This window comes from Mustelus asterias, chromosome 12 (genome assembly GCF_964213995.1).
Source record: "Mustelus asterias chromosome 12, sMusAst1.hap1.1, whole genome shotgun sequence".
In the NCBI taxonomy this organism is placed as follows: Eukaryota; Metazoa; Chordata; class Chondrichthyes; order Carcharhiniformes; family Triakidae; genus Mustelus; species Mustelus asterias.
In genome coordinates this window covers 73,407,778-73,421,313 of record NC_135812.1, presented here as the reverse complement: position 1 = coordinate 73,421,313, position 13,536 = coordinate 73,407,778, and the positions used below count along the sequence as shown (strand labels likewise).

The following is a 13,536-nucleotide window of genomic DNA, read 5'->3' as shown; positions in this document are numbered from 1 at the left end:
ACACTTCAGTGAACCTTTACGGCACTATTTCTAAAAAGTTAACGTACCTTTTTTTACTCATTCATGGGATGTGGGGCTGCTAGTTCGGCCAGCATTTATTGTCCATCTCTAATTTTCACAGTAACTCCATTGCAGTGTTAATGTAAGCCTACTTGTGACACTAATAAATAAACTTAAACTTTTTTAAAAAACTAATTGCGCTTGAAAGGTTGTGGTGAGCAGCCCTCTTGAACATGTGGTGTAGATACACCCACAATGCTGTTAGGAAGAATGTTCCAATTTTGACCCAGCAACAAAAGAGCAGCAGAGATATAGAAACATAGAAAAACTACAGCACAAAACAGGCCCTTCGGCCCCACAAGTTGTGCCGAACATATCCCTACCTTTTAGGCCTACCTATAACCCTCCATCCTATTAAGTCCCATGTACTCATCCAGGAGTCTCTTAAAAGACCCTATTGAGTTTGCCTCCACCACCACTGACGGCAGCCGATTCCACTCACCCACCACCCTCTGTGTTAAAAACCTCCCACTAACATTTCCCCTGTACCTACCCCCCAGCACCTTAAACCTGTGTCCTCTCGTAGCAGCCATTTCCACCCTGGGAAAAAGCCTCTGAGAGTCCACCCGATCTATGACTCTCAACATTTTATATATCTCTATTAGGTCTCCTCTCATCCTACGTCTCTCCAAGGAGAAAAGACCGAGCTCCCTCAGCCTACCCTCATAAGGCATGCCACTCAATCCAGGCAACATACTTGTAAATCTCCTCTGCACCCTTTCAGTCATTTCCACATCCTTCCTGTAGTGAGGCGACCAGAACTGAGCACAGTACTCCAAGTGGGGTCTGACGAGGGTCTTATATAGCTGCATCATTATCCCCGGACTCCTAAACTCAATCCCTCGATTGATAAAGGCCAGCACATCATACATCTTCTTAACCACCTCTTCCACCTGCGGGGCCGGTTTTAGAGTCCTATGGACCCGGACCCCAAGATCCTTCTGATCCTCTACAGTACTAAGAGTCTTTCCCTTTATATTGTACTCCTTCATCCCATTTGACCTGCCAAAATGGACCACTACGCATTTATCTGGGTTGAAGTCAATAGTTCCAAGTCAGGGTGGTGTGCGGCTTGGAGGGCAACTTCCATTGGTGGTGTTCCCATGCATATGTTGCTCTTGTTCTTGCAGGTAGTAGAGGTCAGGGGTTTAGATGGTACTGTCGAGGGAGTTTAGGTGAGTTGCTGCAGAGCATCTTGTAGATGGTACATATTGCTGTCACTGTGTCAGTGATAGAGGGAGTGAATGTTTAAGGTGGTGGGTGGGCTGCTTTGTCTTGGACGATGTTAAGCACCTTGAGTATTATTGCAGCTGCACTCATCCAGGCAAGTGCAGAATATTCCATCACACTTCTGCCTTGCAGCTGGTATACAGGCTTTGGGGAATCAGGAGGTGAGTTAATCTCCACAGGCTTGCTGTTGTAGCGACAGTATTTATATGGTCGGTCCAATTTCTGGTCAATGGCAACCCCCAGAGTGTTGATACAGCCTCTTTTATGAACTCAGAACATTTATATAGGGTGGAACAGTGGCACATTGGTTAGCACTGCTGCCTCACAGCACCAGGGACCCGCATTCAATTCCAGACTTGGGTGATTGTCTGTGTGGAGTTTGCACGTTCTCCCCGTGTCCGCAAGGGTTTCCTCCGGGTGCTCCGGTTTCCTCCCACAGTCCAAAGATGTGCAGGTTAGGTGGATTGGCCATGCTAAATTGCCCCTTAGTGTCCCAAAACGTGAAGGTTAGGGGGATTAGTGGTTACGGGAATGGGGCAGAGGATGGGCCTGAGTAAGATGCTGTTGGAGAGACAGAATTAATGTCTTCGGTCTGTGACTGTTATAACAGGGCAAATGCAACAGAAAGGTTGCACAGAGCAAGACCCAACAAACATAAATAACCATCTGCCAGAACACTGGGAATCACTCCTGCTCCCCTTTGAGCAATGTTATGGGATCATTTACGTGCAGAAAACAGTAAGCAAGGCCCCAGTTTAAAATCTCACCCAAAAAAGTCATTTCTGCCAATGCACTACTTATTGGTGACAGCACAAGAGGCCATCATACAAACATATGAATTAGGAAGAGTAGGCCACTCGGTCCTTCAAGCCTGCTCCACCATTCTATAAGATCATAGCTGACCTGATTGGAACCTTAACTCCACATTGTTGCCTACCCCCGATAATCTTTCACCCCCTGGTTAATCAAGAATTTATCTAACTCTGCCTTAAAATATTCAAATATCGACTTCCACTGCCTTTTGTGGAAAAGAGTTCCAGAGACACACTACCTGCTGAGAAAAAAAATCTCCTAATCTCTATGTTTTAAATAAGTCATCCTTTAATTTTAAACAGTGACCCCTTGTTCTAGATTTTCTGACAAGAGGAAACATCCTTGCCACATCCATCCTGTCAATACCCCTAACGATGGTAATTTGGCCCATTGCCTCCCTGCCAACTCTCCACAAGAGCAGTCAGCACTTCTCACTCTCCTACTGCTTCCCTAAAGCCCAACACCTTTTCCTTTTCGATTCTCTTTTAAAAGTCACAACTGAAATATCCGGTACCTCTGCCACTCTCAGAAAGTACATTGCAGAGCCTAACCACTCACTGTGTAACAATGTTTTTCCCCATGCTGCCATTGGTTCATTTGTTGTTCACCTTAAATCCTCTGGTTTCTGACCATTCTACCAATGGGATCTTATTGAAACTTACAGGATACTGCGAGGCCTGGATAGAGTAAACGTGGAGAGGATGTTTCCACTAGCAGGAAAAACTAGAACCAGAGGGCACAACCTCAGACTAAAGGGATGATCCTTTAAAACAGATGAGGAGGAATTTCTTCAGCCAGAGAGTGGTGTATCTGTGGAACTCTTTGCCGCAGAAGGCTGTGGAGGCCAGCTCATTGAGTGTCTTTAAGACAGAGATAGATAGGCTCTTGATTAATAAAGGGACCAGGGGTTATGGGGAAAAGGCAAGAGAATGGGGATGAGAAAAATATCAGCCATGATTGAATGGCAGAGCAGACTTGATGGGCTGAGTGGCCTAATTCTGCTCCTATGTCTTATGGTCTTACAAACAGTTTCTCCTTGTCTACTCAGTTAGACCCTGCATTATTTCGAACATCCCCATCAAATCTCCTCTCAACCTTCCCCAAGGAGAACAAACTCTGGTTATACTCTCTTCCACCCTCCCCCGTCTGGTTCTGTCACTTATTGCATACTTCCCTCCTGCATGGGACCTTCCAAAATGCATCATCTCGCATTTATCCAGATTGGATTCCATCTCCCATTTCTCCGCCCAAGCCTCCAATCGATATATATCCTGCTGTATCCTCTAGCAATCACCTCACTGTCCGCAGCTCCCCAGTCATTGTGTCGTCCACAAACTTAATCAGACCACCTACATTCTCCTCCAAATCATTTATACATGTTACAAACAACTGGGGTCCCAGCACCAATCCCTGCAGAACACCACTCGCCAGATCTCCAATCAGAAAAACACTCTTCCACTACTACTCTCTGCATTCTATGACCAAGCCAGTTCTGTATCCATCTTACCAACTCACCTCGGATTCCATGTGACTTTACCTTCTGTATCAGCCTGCCATGAGGGACCTTGTCAAAGACCTTGCTAAAATCCATGTGGACAATATCCACCACCCTGCCCTCATCAATCATCTTTGCCACTTCCTCAGAAAACTTAATCAAGTTTGTGAGACATGACCTCCCCTGCACAAAGCCACACTGCCTATCGTTAATAAGTCTATATTTTTACAAATGTGAGTAAATCCTGTCCTTAAGAATCCTCTCCACTAATTTCCCTATCACTGATGTAAGGCTCAACGGCCTATAATTTCCTAGATTATCCCTGTTGCCCTTCTTAAACAAACAAATTACATTGGCTATCCTCCAGTCCTGTGGGACCTCTCCTGTGACTAAAGAGGACACAAAGATTTCATACAAGGCCCCAGCAATTTCCTCCTTCGCCACCCTCAGTATTTTGGGGTAATCCCGTCAAGTCCCGAGGACTTGTCTACTTTAATGCTTTTCAAAACATCTTCACCTACTCCTTTTTTATATCAACATGCCTCAGAATATCAACATACCCCTCTCTAGACTCACCATCCACCATGTCCTTCTCTTTTATGAATACCAATGCAAAGTATTCGTTAAAGATCTCACCTACTTTCTCCGGTGCCACGCATGGGCGGCACCGTGGCACAATGGTTAGCACTGCTGCCTCACAGCGCCAGGGACCCGGGTTCGATTCCTGGCTTGGGTCACTGTCCGTTCTCCCCGTGTCTGCGTGGGTTTCCACCGGGTGCTCCAGTTTCCTCCCACAGTCTGAAAGACGTGCTGGTTAGGGGCTGGTTAGGTGCATTGACCCGAACAGGTGCCGTAGTGTGGTGACTAGGGAAATTTCACAGTAACTTCATTGCAGTGTTAATGTTAGCATTACTTGTGACTAATAAGTAAACTTTACTTTCCTTTATAAATGGCCTCCTTTCTCCTTGAGTGGACCTACTCTTTACCTAGTGAACCTCTTGCTCCTTATATAAAATGCCCTGGGATTTTCCTTAATCCTGTTTACCAAGGACATTTCATGACCCCTTTTAGCACTCCTTAGGCCTTGTTTAAGTTCTTTCTTGCTTTCTCTATACTGTTCTGTCTTCAGTTTCCTAAACCTTACATTTAGGAAACCTCCTTTTTCTTCTTGACTAAGCTCACAATTTCTCGTCAGCCAAGGTTCCCGAATCTTACCATCCTTAGTCTTCATTTTCACAGAAACATGTTGGTCCTGAACTCAAATCAACTGGCCTTCAAAAGATTCCCACGTGACAGATGTGAAGTAACAGCCGCCCCCAATCTACATTTCCCAGTTTCTGCCTAATATTGTTGCCTTCCCCAATTTAGTACTTTCACCCGAAGACTACTTTTATCCGTATCCATAAAAGTAACTTAAAACTTATGGAATTGTCACTGTTCCTGAAATGCTCCTCCACCGAAACTTTGATCACTTGGTCGGGCTCATTCCCCAATACCAGGTCTAGTATGGCCCCTTCCTTAGTTGGACTAGTTCATCAGAACTTCTTTGCTTTTGTACTCAATCAGCCCGTAAGGCTTCAATGACTTGTGCACATATAGATCCAGATCCCTCTACTCCTTCATCCCTTTAGTACTGTATCCTTGAGTTTATATTGCCACTCCTTGTTCTTCCTGCAAAAATATATCACTTCACATTTCTCTCTTAAATTTCATTTGTAACGTGTGTGACATCTGTTACACCATGTGATCCTCCATTTCATCAGCCTTAAAATCTATCACCATGCCTCTCACAGCTCACGATAGTTTCAAGTTTTGTATTATCTGGAAATTGAAATTACCTTACCCAAGCAAAAGTTACAGGCTCAAGTCAGTAGTTATATCTAGTGATTATCACAACATCATTTTTCACTACATGAGCTGTTCAGTAGATAGCACATAGAGAGTACCAGACAATAGAACAAACCAGAAGCCCTAAGCATCAAAAGCACTGTACTGCATGTCAGCCAGGATTATATACAAACAGTATTTTAAAATGTACAATTTTAAAACTTTGTTTTAATACATTATATCTAGAATGCATTATGATACTGTATTAATAGTTCTAAATTAAAATAAGTTCAGTTGGACTGGAAATAATTCACATTCCCAAGCCAATGCATTTGAACTACTGAGAAAATAGCGCTTTGAGAAATTACAGCACATTAAATCTTTAGTAAATTGGATGCTGCTTTGAAAAACATTGGGGATGATTCTCTTGAACAGCACCGGGATACATCAGCAGAGGCCGTTTTGCGGGCTTCCCACTGGGTGTCATGGCCTCCGCATGTTTCCCAGCCGAAGATTCCCAGTGTCATTAGCTCTGTGCTGGAAATTGGCGAGGAGCTGATTACAATATGGAAATATGCATTTCCATTTCATTACCAGAGCCAGATCTGAAGTCTCCAGACCTGTTAGCATCCACCCCCCCCCCAGCCTGGAGTGGCTCACTCCAGCGGGTTTTACAACTGCTCCCCACCAACAGGGGAACAGGCAGTCCAACCTCGCCGGAGGGAACAGGGGCCATTGAGGCTGGGGGAAAGGAAGGGGGTTTGCCCCTTCGGCACTGTCAGCCTGGCACAGCCCAAGGGGCACCTTTGCATTGCCCTCCTGGCAGTGCCAGTGGGGCAGGGTCTACTGGGAGGTGGGGAGCAATTGCTGGGGTGGGGGGGATGCGCTGCCACCCTGCATTCGGGATCGGTGGCAGAAGGATGGAGGATGGCGATGGGAGTTGGCATCTGGGTGGGAGGGAGCAGTTGGGAAAATCGAGGGGCTGGAGACATTGGGGCTGACCCAGATCGGTGGGTGGGGGGGGGGTCGGAAGGCTAATAATGGGGGGGTTGCAGGGCTGGTCAGTGATCAATGGTCTGGAGGCCGGCAATGCGGGGCCACTGCGCATGCACCAATCTCCGTGCTGATAGGTCAGCGCATGTTCTGTGGCCCGCGCAGTGCAATGCTGCCGGCCTCTCGGGCGGGAATAAGTCCCTAGATTTCCAGAGGGACTCACGTTGAGGCATTCTGTGATGCACAGAGTGTCGGAGATTCATTCTGGAAATCACACAGAAAAATATTGGCCATCCTTCTGCCACCGATCCCAAATGCAGAGTGGCAGCGCATCTCCCCACCCAACCAATTGCCCTCCTCCAGTAGACCCTGCCCCATTGGCTCTGCCTGGTGGGCAATGCAAAGGTGCCCCTTGGGCAGTGCCAGTTACTCCCATTTCCACGTGAATTGGGGACTCAATTTTTTGGGAGAATCCCTACCTTTACCTTTTAAGGATAAAGGCTGGTAAATTTAAGGCAATTTAAGGTAAATCCCATTACCTTAAAAAACAAGGAAACAAACATAGTAGTAAAAACATCCTTTAGCACCCTACTGAGTAAAGTATTAGATAGATTCTACAAATTTTAGATGTAAACATCCATCTCAGGTTCTAGAAAACATGTGGACTTTTGATTTATTTTAAATTTTAGAACATTAAGAGGAAATCGTATTTTACTAAATAATCATATTCTACAAATATGTAATGTTATCAATATGTCAGTCACACTGTTCACAGTTTCATAGAATCCCTACAGTGCAGGAGGCCATTCAGCCCATCGAGTCTGCACCGACCACAACCCCACCCAAGCCCTATTCCCGTCACCTCACATATTTACCCTGCTAATCCCCCGACACCAAGATGAATTTAGCATGGCCAATCAACCTAACCCACACATCTTCGGACTGTGGGAGGAAACTAGAGCACCCGGAGAAAACCCATGCAGACACGGAGATAATGTGCAAACTTCATACAGTGACACGGGGCCGGAATTGAACCCCGGTCCCTGGCGCTGTGAGGCAGCAGTGCTAACCACTGTGCCACCGTGCTGCCCATTTGATTTGGTTTGATTAATAGCTTAAAACAGCATGGAAACAGTACTCAATAACAGACATTTTATGTGGAATCTTCCCCTTTGTGATCCCATGATGTTCTGCTTCAATACATTTTAAAAATAGACAAGTGAACTGGAGTTTACTGTTGCCATCAGGCTATGGGAAATCATATCACAAGGTTGTCCAATATAGTAATAAATTGACTACATAAATGCAAGTCAATATAGTCCAAGGGAAACCATTCAATAAAATAGTTTGCTGGACTAAATCAATCTGACAGACTATAGACATTATCATTTGCTGAATATGACATTCCTTATCTGTTTATTATTATGGAAGACTGAAGTCAAGATGAAATGGCATTCCCCACACAATTTTAATCACTAAAATTTGGTCATTTCTATTACCTCAAAGCCCAACCTTTAAATGCAATTGGCTGCTACTCATTTCAGAATAATGTCTGAACTTTCAACCAAAATGGAAAACAGATTTAACTGTCAAACACCAAAAAAGAAAATTAATGTACATGGTGGGTAATTCGCTTCCAACATGTGATGGAACAAAAACGAGTCTGTTAATACTAACCAGAGTTTAATTCCCTTTGAAAAGAAAACGTGCAATAAGGGAAAACCCTAGTTTAAAAAAAACCCTTGGGAGATGCTTGGCAATGGGTTGTTCTCGCGAGTAATGCATTTGAAGTAATGGGAACACTAATCATAGCAGTCATTTTCAATCCAACGCATAGGAGACACCCCTCACTCAGGGGCCAATTTATTTTAACCCTTGTATGGTTTAAGTCGGATAATGTGTAGGATAACGTATCGGTCCAGGGGTTGAGGCTTCGTGTTAAACATTATTTAAGGGTGAAAGGACCATTCCCCGCGGTCGGTGGCAGAATTTCATCCTCCTCAATTCAAGGTTGACAGGGTCACAACAGGAAGGGGAGTGAGTGGAGGAGGGGAGGGGGTGAATAAATATGTGTTTTATTGCCTTCCGCTTGGTTTTTCGCTCCGGTACACTGGCAGGGTGACTTTGACTCGCCCTGTCAACCGGACACGTACCTGACAAGAGCCGACAAGACACACCGTACATGGTCTCTGTATCTGAGTGAGGCCCGGTTGCCGGCCTCCTCGCTCTCTCACATTCACATACTGCACGCCGCCATCTTGTCCCGCTCGCTGACCTCCCGCTCCGCGAGCACTTCCGGGGTTTCCATTTCCGGTGACGCTACTGGCTCGCTGTCGTCAGGGCAACCGGGCCCAGCCCGACACAGGCACAAGTCCCTATTCCATCCTCAGAGTTCCAGGTAAGGAGGGTTGTCCCATATCCTGTGATTGGTATCCCATGTATGACTGTAAATATAACCATACATATATGAACAAATATGATAATAAATATGACCTAGCTGGCCCTTGTTTCTTTTGCAAAAATATAGAATCTCTACAGTGCAGAAGGAGGCCATTTGGCCCGTCAAGCCTGCACTGACAACAATCCCACCCAGTCTCTATCCCCATAACCCCATGTATTTATCCTGCTAATCCCCCAATACACTACAGGCAATTTAGTAGCTCTTTCGGCACCAATCAACCTAATCCGCCCATCTTTATTCATAGAATATCTGAAAGCAAATTATTTTTACTTCTATTTTATTTATTGCTGTCACAAGTACGCTTACATTAACACAGCAATGAAATTACTGTGAAATTTCCCTAGTCGCCACACTCTGGCACCTGTTCGGGTACACTGAGGGAGAATTTAGCATAGCCAATGCGCCTGACCAAAAAATATAGAATCATGTAATCCCTACAGTGCAGAAGGAGGCCATTTGGCCCATTGAGCCTGCACTGACAACAATCCCACCCAGGCTCTATCCCCGCAACGCCATGTATTTACCCTGCTAGGACAATTTAGTGTGACCAATCAACCTAACCCGCATATCTTTATTCTGAAAGAACATTAAAAACATTCCAAAATGGTCATCACACAAAAGGCAATAATATTCAAGTTCTTTACATAAATCAGGTTGCATTCTGGGGTGCTTCAAAATCCAATCAAAGAAACATTACAGATATTTCAAAATGGCCCTTACAAATGGTGCAAATTGTCTGCAAAGAACAAGTTACACTCGGAGGTGCTTCAATACAACTGCGATATATGTGATATTCACTGTACACATTCAGCCCGAGAGGGTTCTGCTTCCCTTGGTACACTGTGGTCTTAGACAGCAACCTTCTCCCATTGCACCTCTGCGGCAGCTGCCCCAGGCTTTAGTGCAGCGCTCAGCGCATTGTCCTGGGGTTTGGAATGTACCAGTCTGCAAAGCTTAGTTCAGGACAACTCCTTACACTGGAAGACTAAGAAGTTTCAGGCAGACCAAAAAGTGTCTTTTACCGAGTCGATGATCTTACAGCAATAGCTCATGTTTGTCTCGGAATGTATACCTGGGAACAGCTATTAGAGCACAGAATCCTGTGTCATGGAGCTGCTCGGGATTAACTGCGACAAAAACCACCTCGTCTCTCTCCAGACATTCTTTGCAAAGGCACATTCCATAAGGAGGTGGACTATAGTCTCTTCTCCAACATAGTCACCGCAAGGGCAAGGTACAGATGTGGTGAGACTCTGGGCATGTAGGATGGATCTGACAGGGAGTGCGTTTCTCACCACCAGCCAAGCTTAGGTCTTGGTGCTTGTTTGAAAGTTCTGGTGATGAGGCATTCTGCTAAATGACTTTGACAGGCTGCTCAGAGAACCATCCAACAAGTTCTGTCATCTCCTTTTCCCGTAGGGCCCCTAGGACATTCCATGCAGACCACTGCCTGATGGACTTATGGTCAAAGGTGTTTCTCTGCATAAAAGTTTCCACGAGGGACAGGTGATACGGCACAGTCTGACTACTTGGAGCATTCGCAGCAACGCAGCCAAACCCATCCTTCGTAACACAGGGTACATGTAGAACCCCAGTACGTAGTGACACTTGGTGTTTGTGTAGAGGATCTATGTACAGCTTGATGCAGCCACACACAAAAGTGGCTTATCAGGCTTAGGGCAACGTTGGACTCGTTTTTCCCCCTTTATCTCAAGGTTTGTACATCGCTTCCCGACAAATGCAGTCCATTTCTGACCCCCAGAGAAAACGGAAAATGGCTCGGGTGATTACCACAGCGCAGGAGTGAGGAATGGGCCAGACCTGTGCCATGTACAGGAACACCGAGATTACCAGGTTCTTACCTGCAGTGGAGAGAGAGCATTGTTCTCACATGCCCAGTATTTGGTTCATTATACCTACTCTTTCCTTCCAGTTTCTAATGCATGCCCTGATCCCTGCAAAACATATCTTCAGCACCTTCAGGCCGTCTGATCTGCCTGTGAAGGGTACAAGGGGCGGTCAATCCAGTTTCCAAAGAACATGGCCCAACTCTTGCCACAATTTACCTTGGCACCCGAGGCCAGTTCAAACTGGTTGCACAGTGGGCAGTACAGTCACACAGTGGTTAGCACTGCTCCCTCACAGTGCCACGGACTTGGATTTAACTCCAGCCTTGGGTAACTGTGTGGAGTTTGCACTTACTCCCCATGTCTGCATGGGTTTCCTCTGGATGCTCCAGTTTCCTCCCACAGTCCAAAGATGTGCAGATTAGGTGGATTGGCCATGGTGAGTTGCCCCTTCATGTCCCAAGATGTGTAGGTTAGATGGATTAGCCATGGTAAGCGTAAGGGGTTACAGGGATAGGGCGGGAGAGTGGGTCTCCAATAAAGAACACAAAGAGAGAGTCGAGACTTCAATAAGGAGCATGAAGAGAGAGGCAAGACTTCAATAAAGAATGTGCGGAATGTGCGGAGAGAGAGGGTAAACCTCACTAAGAATGTGAGGAGAGAGAGAGAGGCAAGACTTCAATAAAGAGCGTGTAGAGAGAGAGGCGAGACTACAATAGAGAATGGCGGAGAGACAGGTGATACTTCGATAAAGAGCACAAAGAGAGAGGCAAGATTTCACGAATTAGAGTGGAGAGAGAGGCGACACTTCAATAAAGAGCACAGAGTGAGAGGCAAGACTTCAATAAAGAGCGTGGAGAGACATGTGAGATTTTAAGGAAGAGTGGGGAGAGAAAGGTGTGACTTCCAAAAAGAGAGCGGTGAGAGAGGTGAGACTTCAGTAAAGAGCGGGGAGTGAGAGACGAGATTTCGATGAAGAGCGTGAAAAGAGAGGTGAGACATCGATAAAGAGTGCAGAGAGACGAGACTTCAATATAGAGCGGGGAGAGAGAGGAAAGACTTCAATAAAGAGTGGGGAGAGAGAGGCGGCACTTCAATAAAGAGCGGGGAGAGAGAGGCGGCACTTCAATAAAGGGCACGGAGAGAGACAGTCGAGACTTCAATAAAGAGCAGGAAGACAGAGACCAGATTTCAATGAAGAGTGTGGAGGGAGAGGCGAGACTTCAGTATACAACAGGAAGAGAGATGCGACACTTCAATAAAGAGCAGGAAGAGAGAGGCCAGACTTCAATAAAGAGTGTGGAGCAATGGTCGAGATTTCAATAAAAAGCGTGGGAGAGAGATGAGAGTTCAGTAAAGTGCGCTGAGAGGGAGGCGAGGTCTCGATCAAGAGTGTGGAGAGGGAAGCGAGACTTCAATAAAGAACGTGGGGGAAGAGAGCAAAACTTCAATAAAGAGCACGAAAAGAGTAGCGAGTCTTGAATAAAAAGCAGAGAAGGAGGTGAGTCTTCAATAAAGAGCAAGAGACGAGACTTTGATGAAGACTGGGGGGAGAAAGGTGAGAGTTTAATAAAGAACGTGGCGGGAGAGGCAAGACTTCAATGTCAGGCACAGGGAGAGAGAGGCAACATTTCAACAAAGCACGGGAAAGGTGAGACTTCAATAAAGAACGGGAAGAGAGAAGTGAGACTTCAATAAAGAGCGGGGAGAGAGTTGAAACCTCGATGAAGGGTGGGGGGGCGAGAATTAAAAATTCGATAAAGAGCGTAGAGAGAGACAAAACTTCAATAAAGAGCAGGAAGAGAGAGGCGAAACTTCAATAAAGAGTGGGGAGAGAGGCGATTCCTCAAAGAGCAGAGAGAAGGGCGAGGCTTCGATAAAGAGCAGGGAGAGAGGGAGATGAGACTTCAGTAAAGAGCAGAGACGGGCAAGATGTCGATAAAGAGTGGGAAGAGAGGCGAGTCTTCAAGAAATAGGGGGGAGAAAGAGGCGAGACATCAATGCAGAGCGCGGAGAGATGAGACTTCAATATAGAGCGGGGAGACAGAGACGAGACTTCAGTAAAGAGTGAGGAGAGAGAGGCAAAGCTTCAATTAGAGCGGGGAGAAAGAGGAAAGACTTCAATAAAAGAATGGGGAGAGACAGGTGAGACATCAGTAAAGAGCAGAGAGAGGGGCGAGACTTTGATCAAGAGTAGAGGGAGCGAGTCTTCAATAAAGAGAGGAAAGAGAGACGAGTCTTCAATAGAGAGGGGGAGAAAGAGGCGAGACATCAATGAAGCACGCGGAGAGGCGAGACTTCAACATAGAGTGGGGAGAGAGAGGCGACACTTCAATAAAGAGCGCAGAGAGAGAGTCGAGACTTTAATCAAGAGCAGGGAGAGACCAGACTTCAATGAAGAGTGTGGAGCAAGAGGCGAGATTTCGACAAAGAGCATGGAGGGAGAGGTGAGACTTCAGTATAGAGTAGGAAGAAAGAGGCGACACTACAATAAAGAGCGCAGGGAGAGAGGGGCCAGACTTCGATGAAGAGCTCGGAAAGAGGTAAGACTTCAAAAAAGAGCGTGGAGCGAGAGTCGAGATTTCAATAGAGAGTGCGGGAGAGAGATGGAAGTTCAATAAAGAGCAGGAAGAGAGAGGCGAGACTGATAAAGAGCTGGGCGAGCAAGGCGAGACTTCAATAAAGAACGGGGAGAGAGAGAGATGAGACTTCAACAAAGAGAGTGGAGGGAGAGACGCGACTTCAATAAAGAATGCGGAAGAAAGGTGAGACTTCGATAAAAAATGGGGAGAGAGAGGTGAGACCAATAA

General features: G+C 45.9%; 1 protein-coding gene across 1 annotated transcript in view; it reads right to left on the bottom strand.

Moving 5' to 3' along the window:
• Positions 1-8,711, bottom strand: part of cox10 (cytochrome c oxidase assembly factor heme A:farnesyltransferase COX10) — a 136,367-nt gene extending 127,656 nt beyond the window's left edge. The window contains exon 1 of the mRNA XM_078225432.1: positions 8,572-8,711. Within this exon, the coding sequence (XP_078081558.1) occupies positions 8,572-8,602 (31 nt within the window). The 5' untranslated portion in view covers positions 8,603-8,711. The remainder of the gene's footprint in view (positions 1-8,571) is intronic.
• Between the last annotated feature and the right edge of the window lie 4,825 nt (positions 8,712-13,536).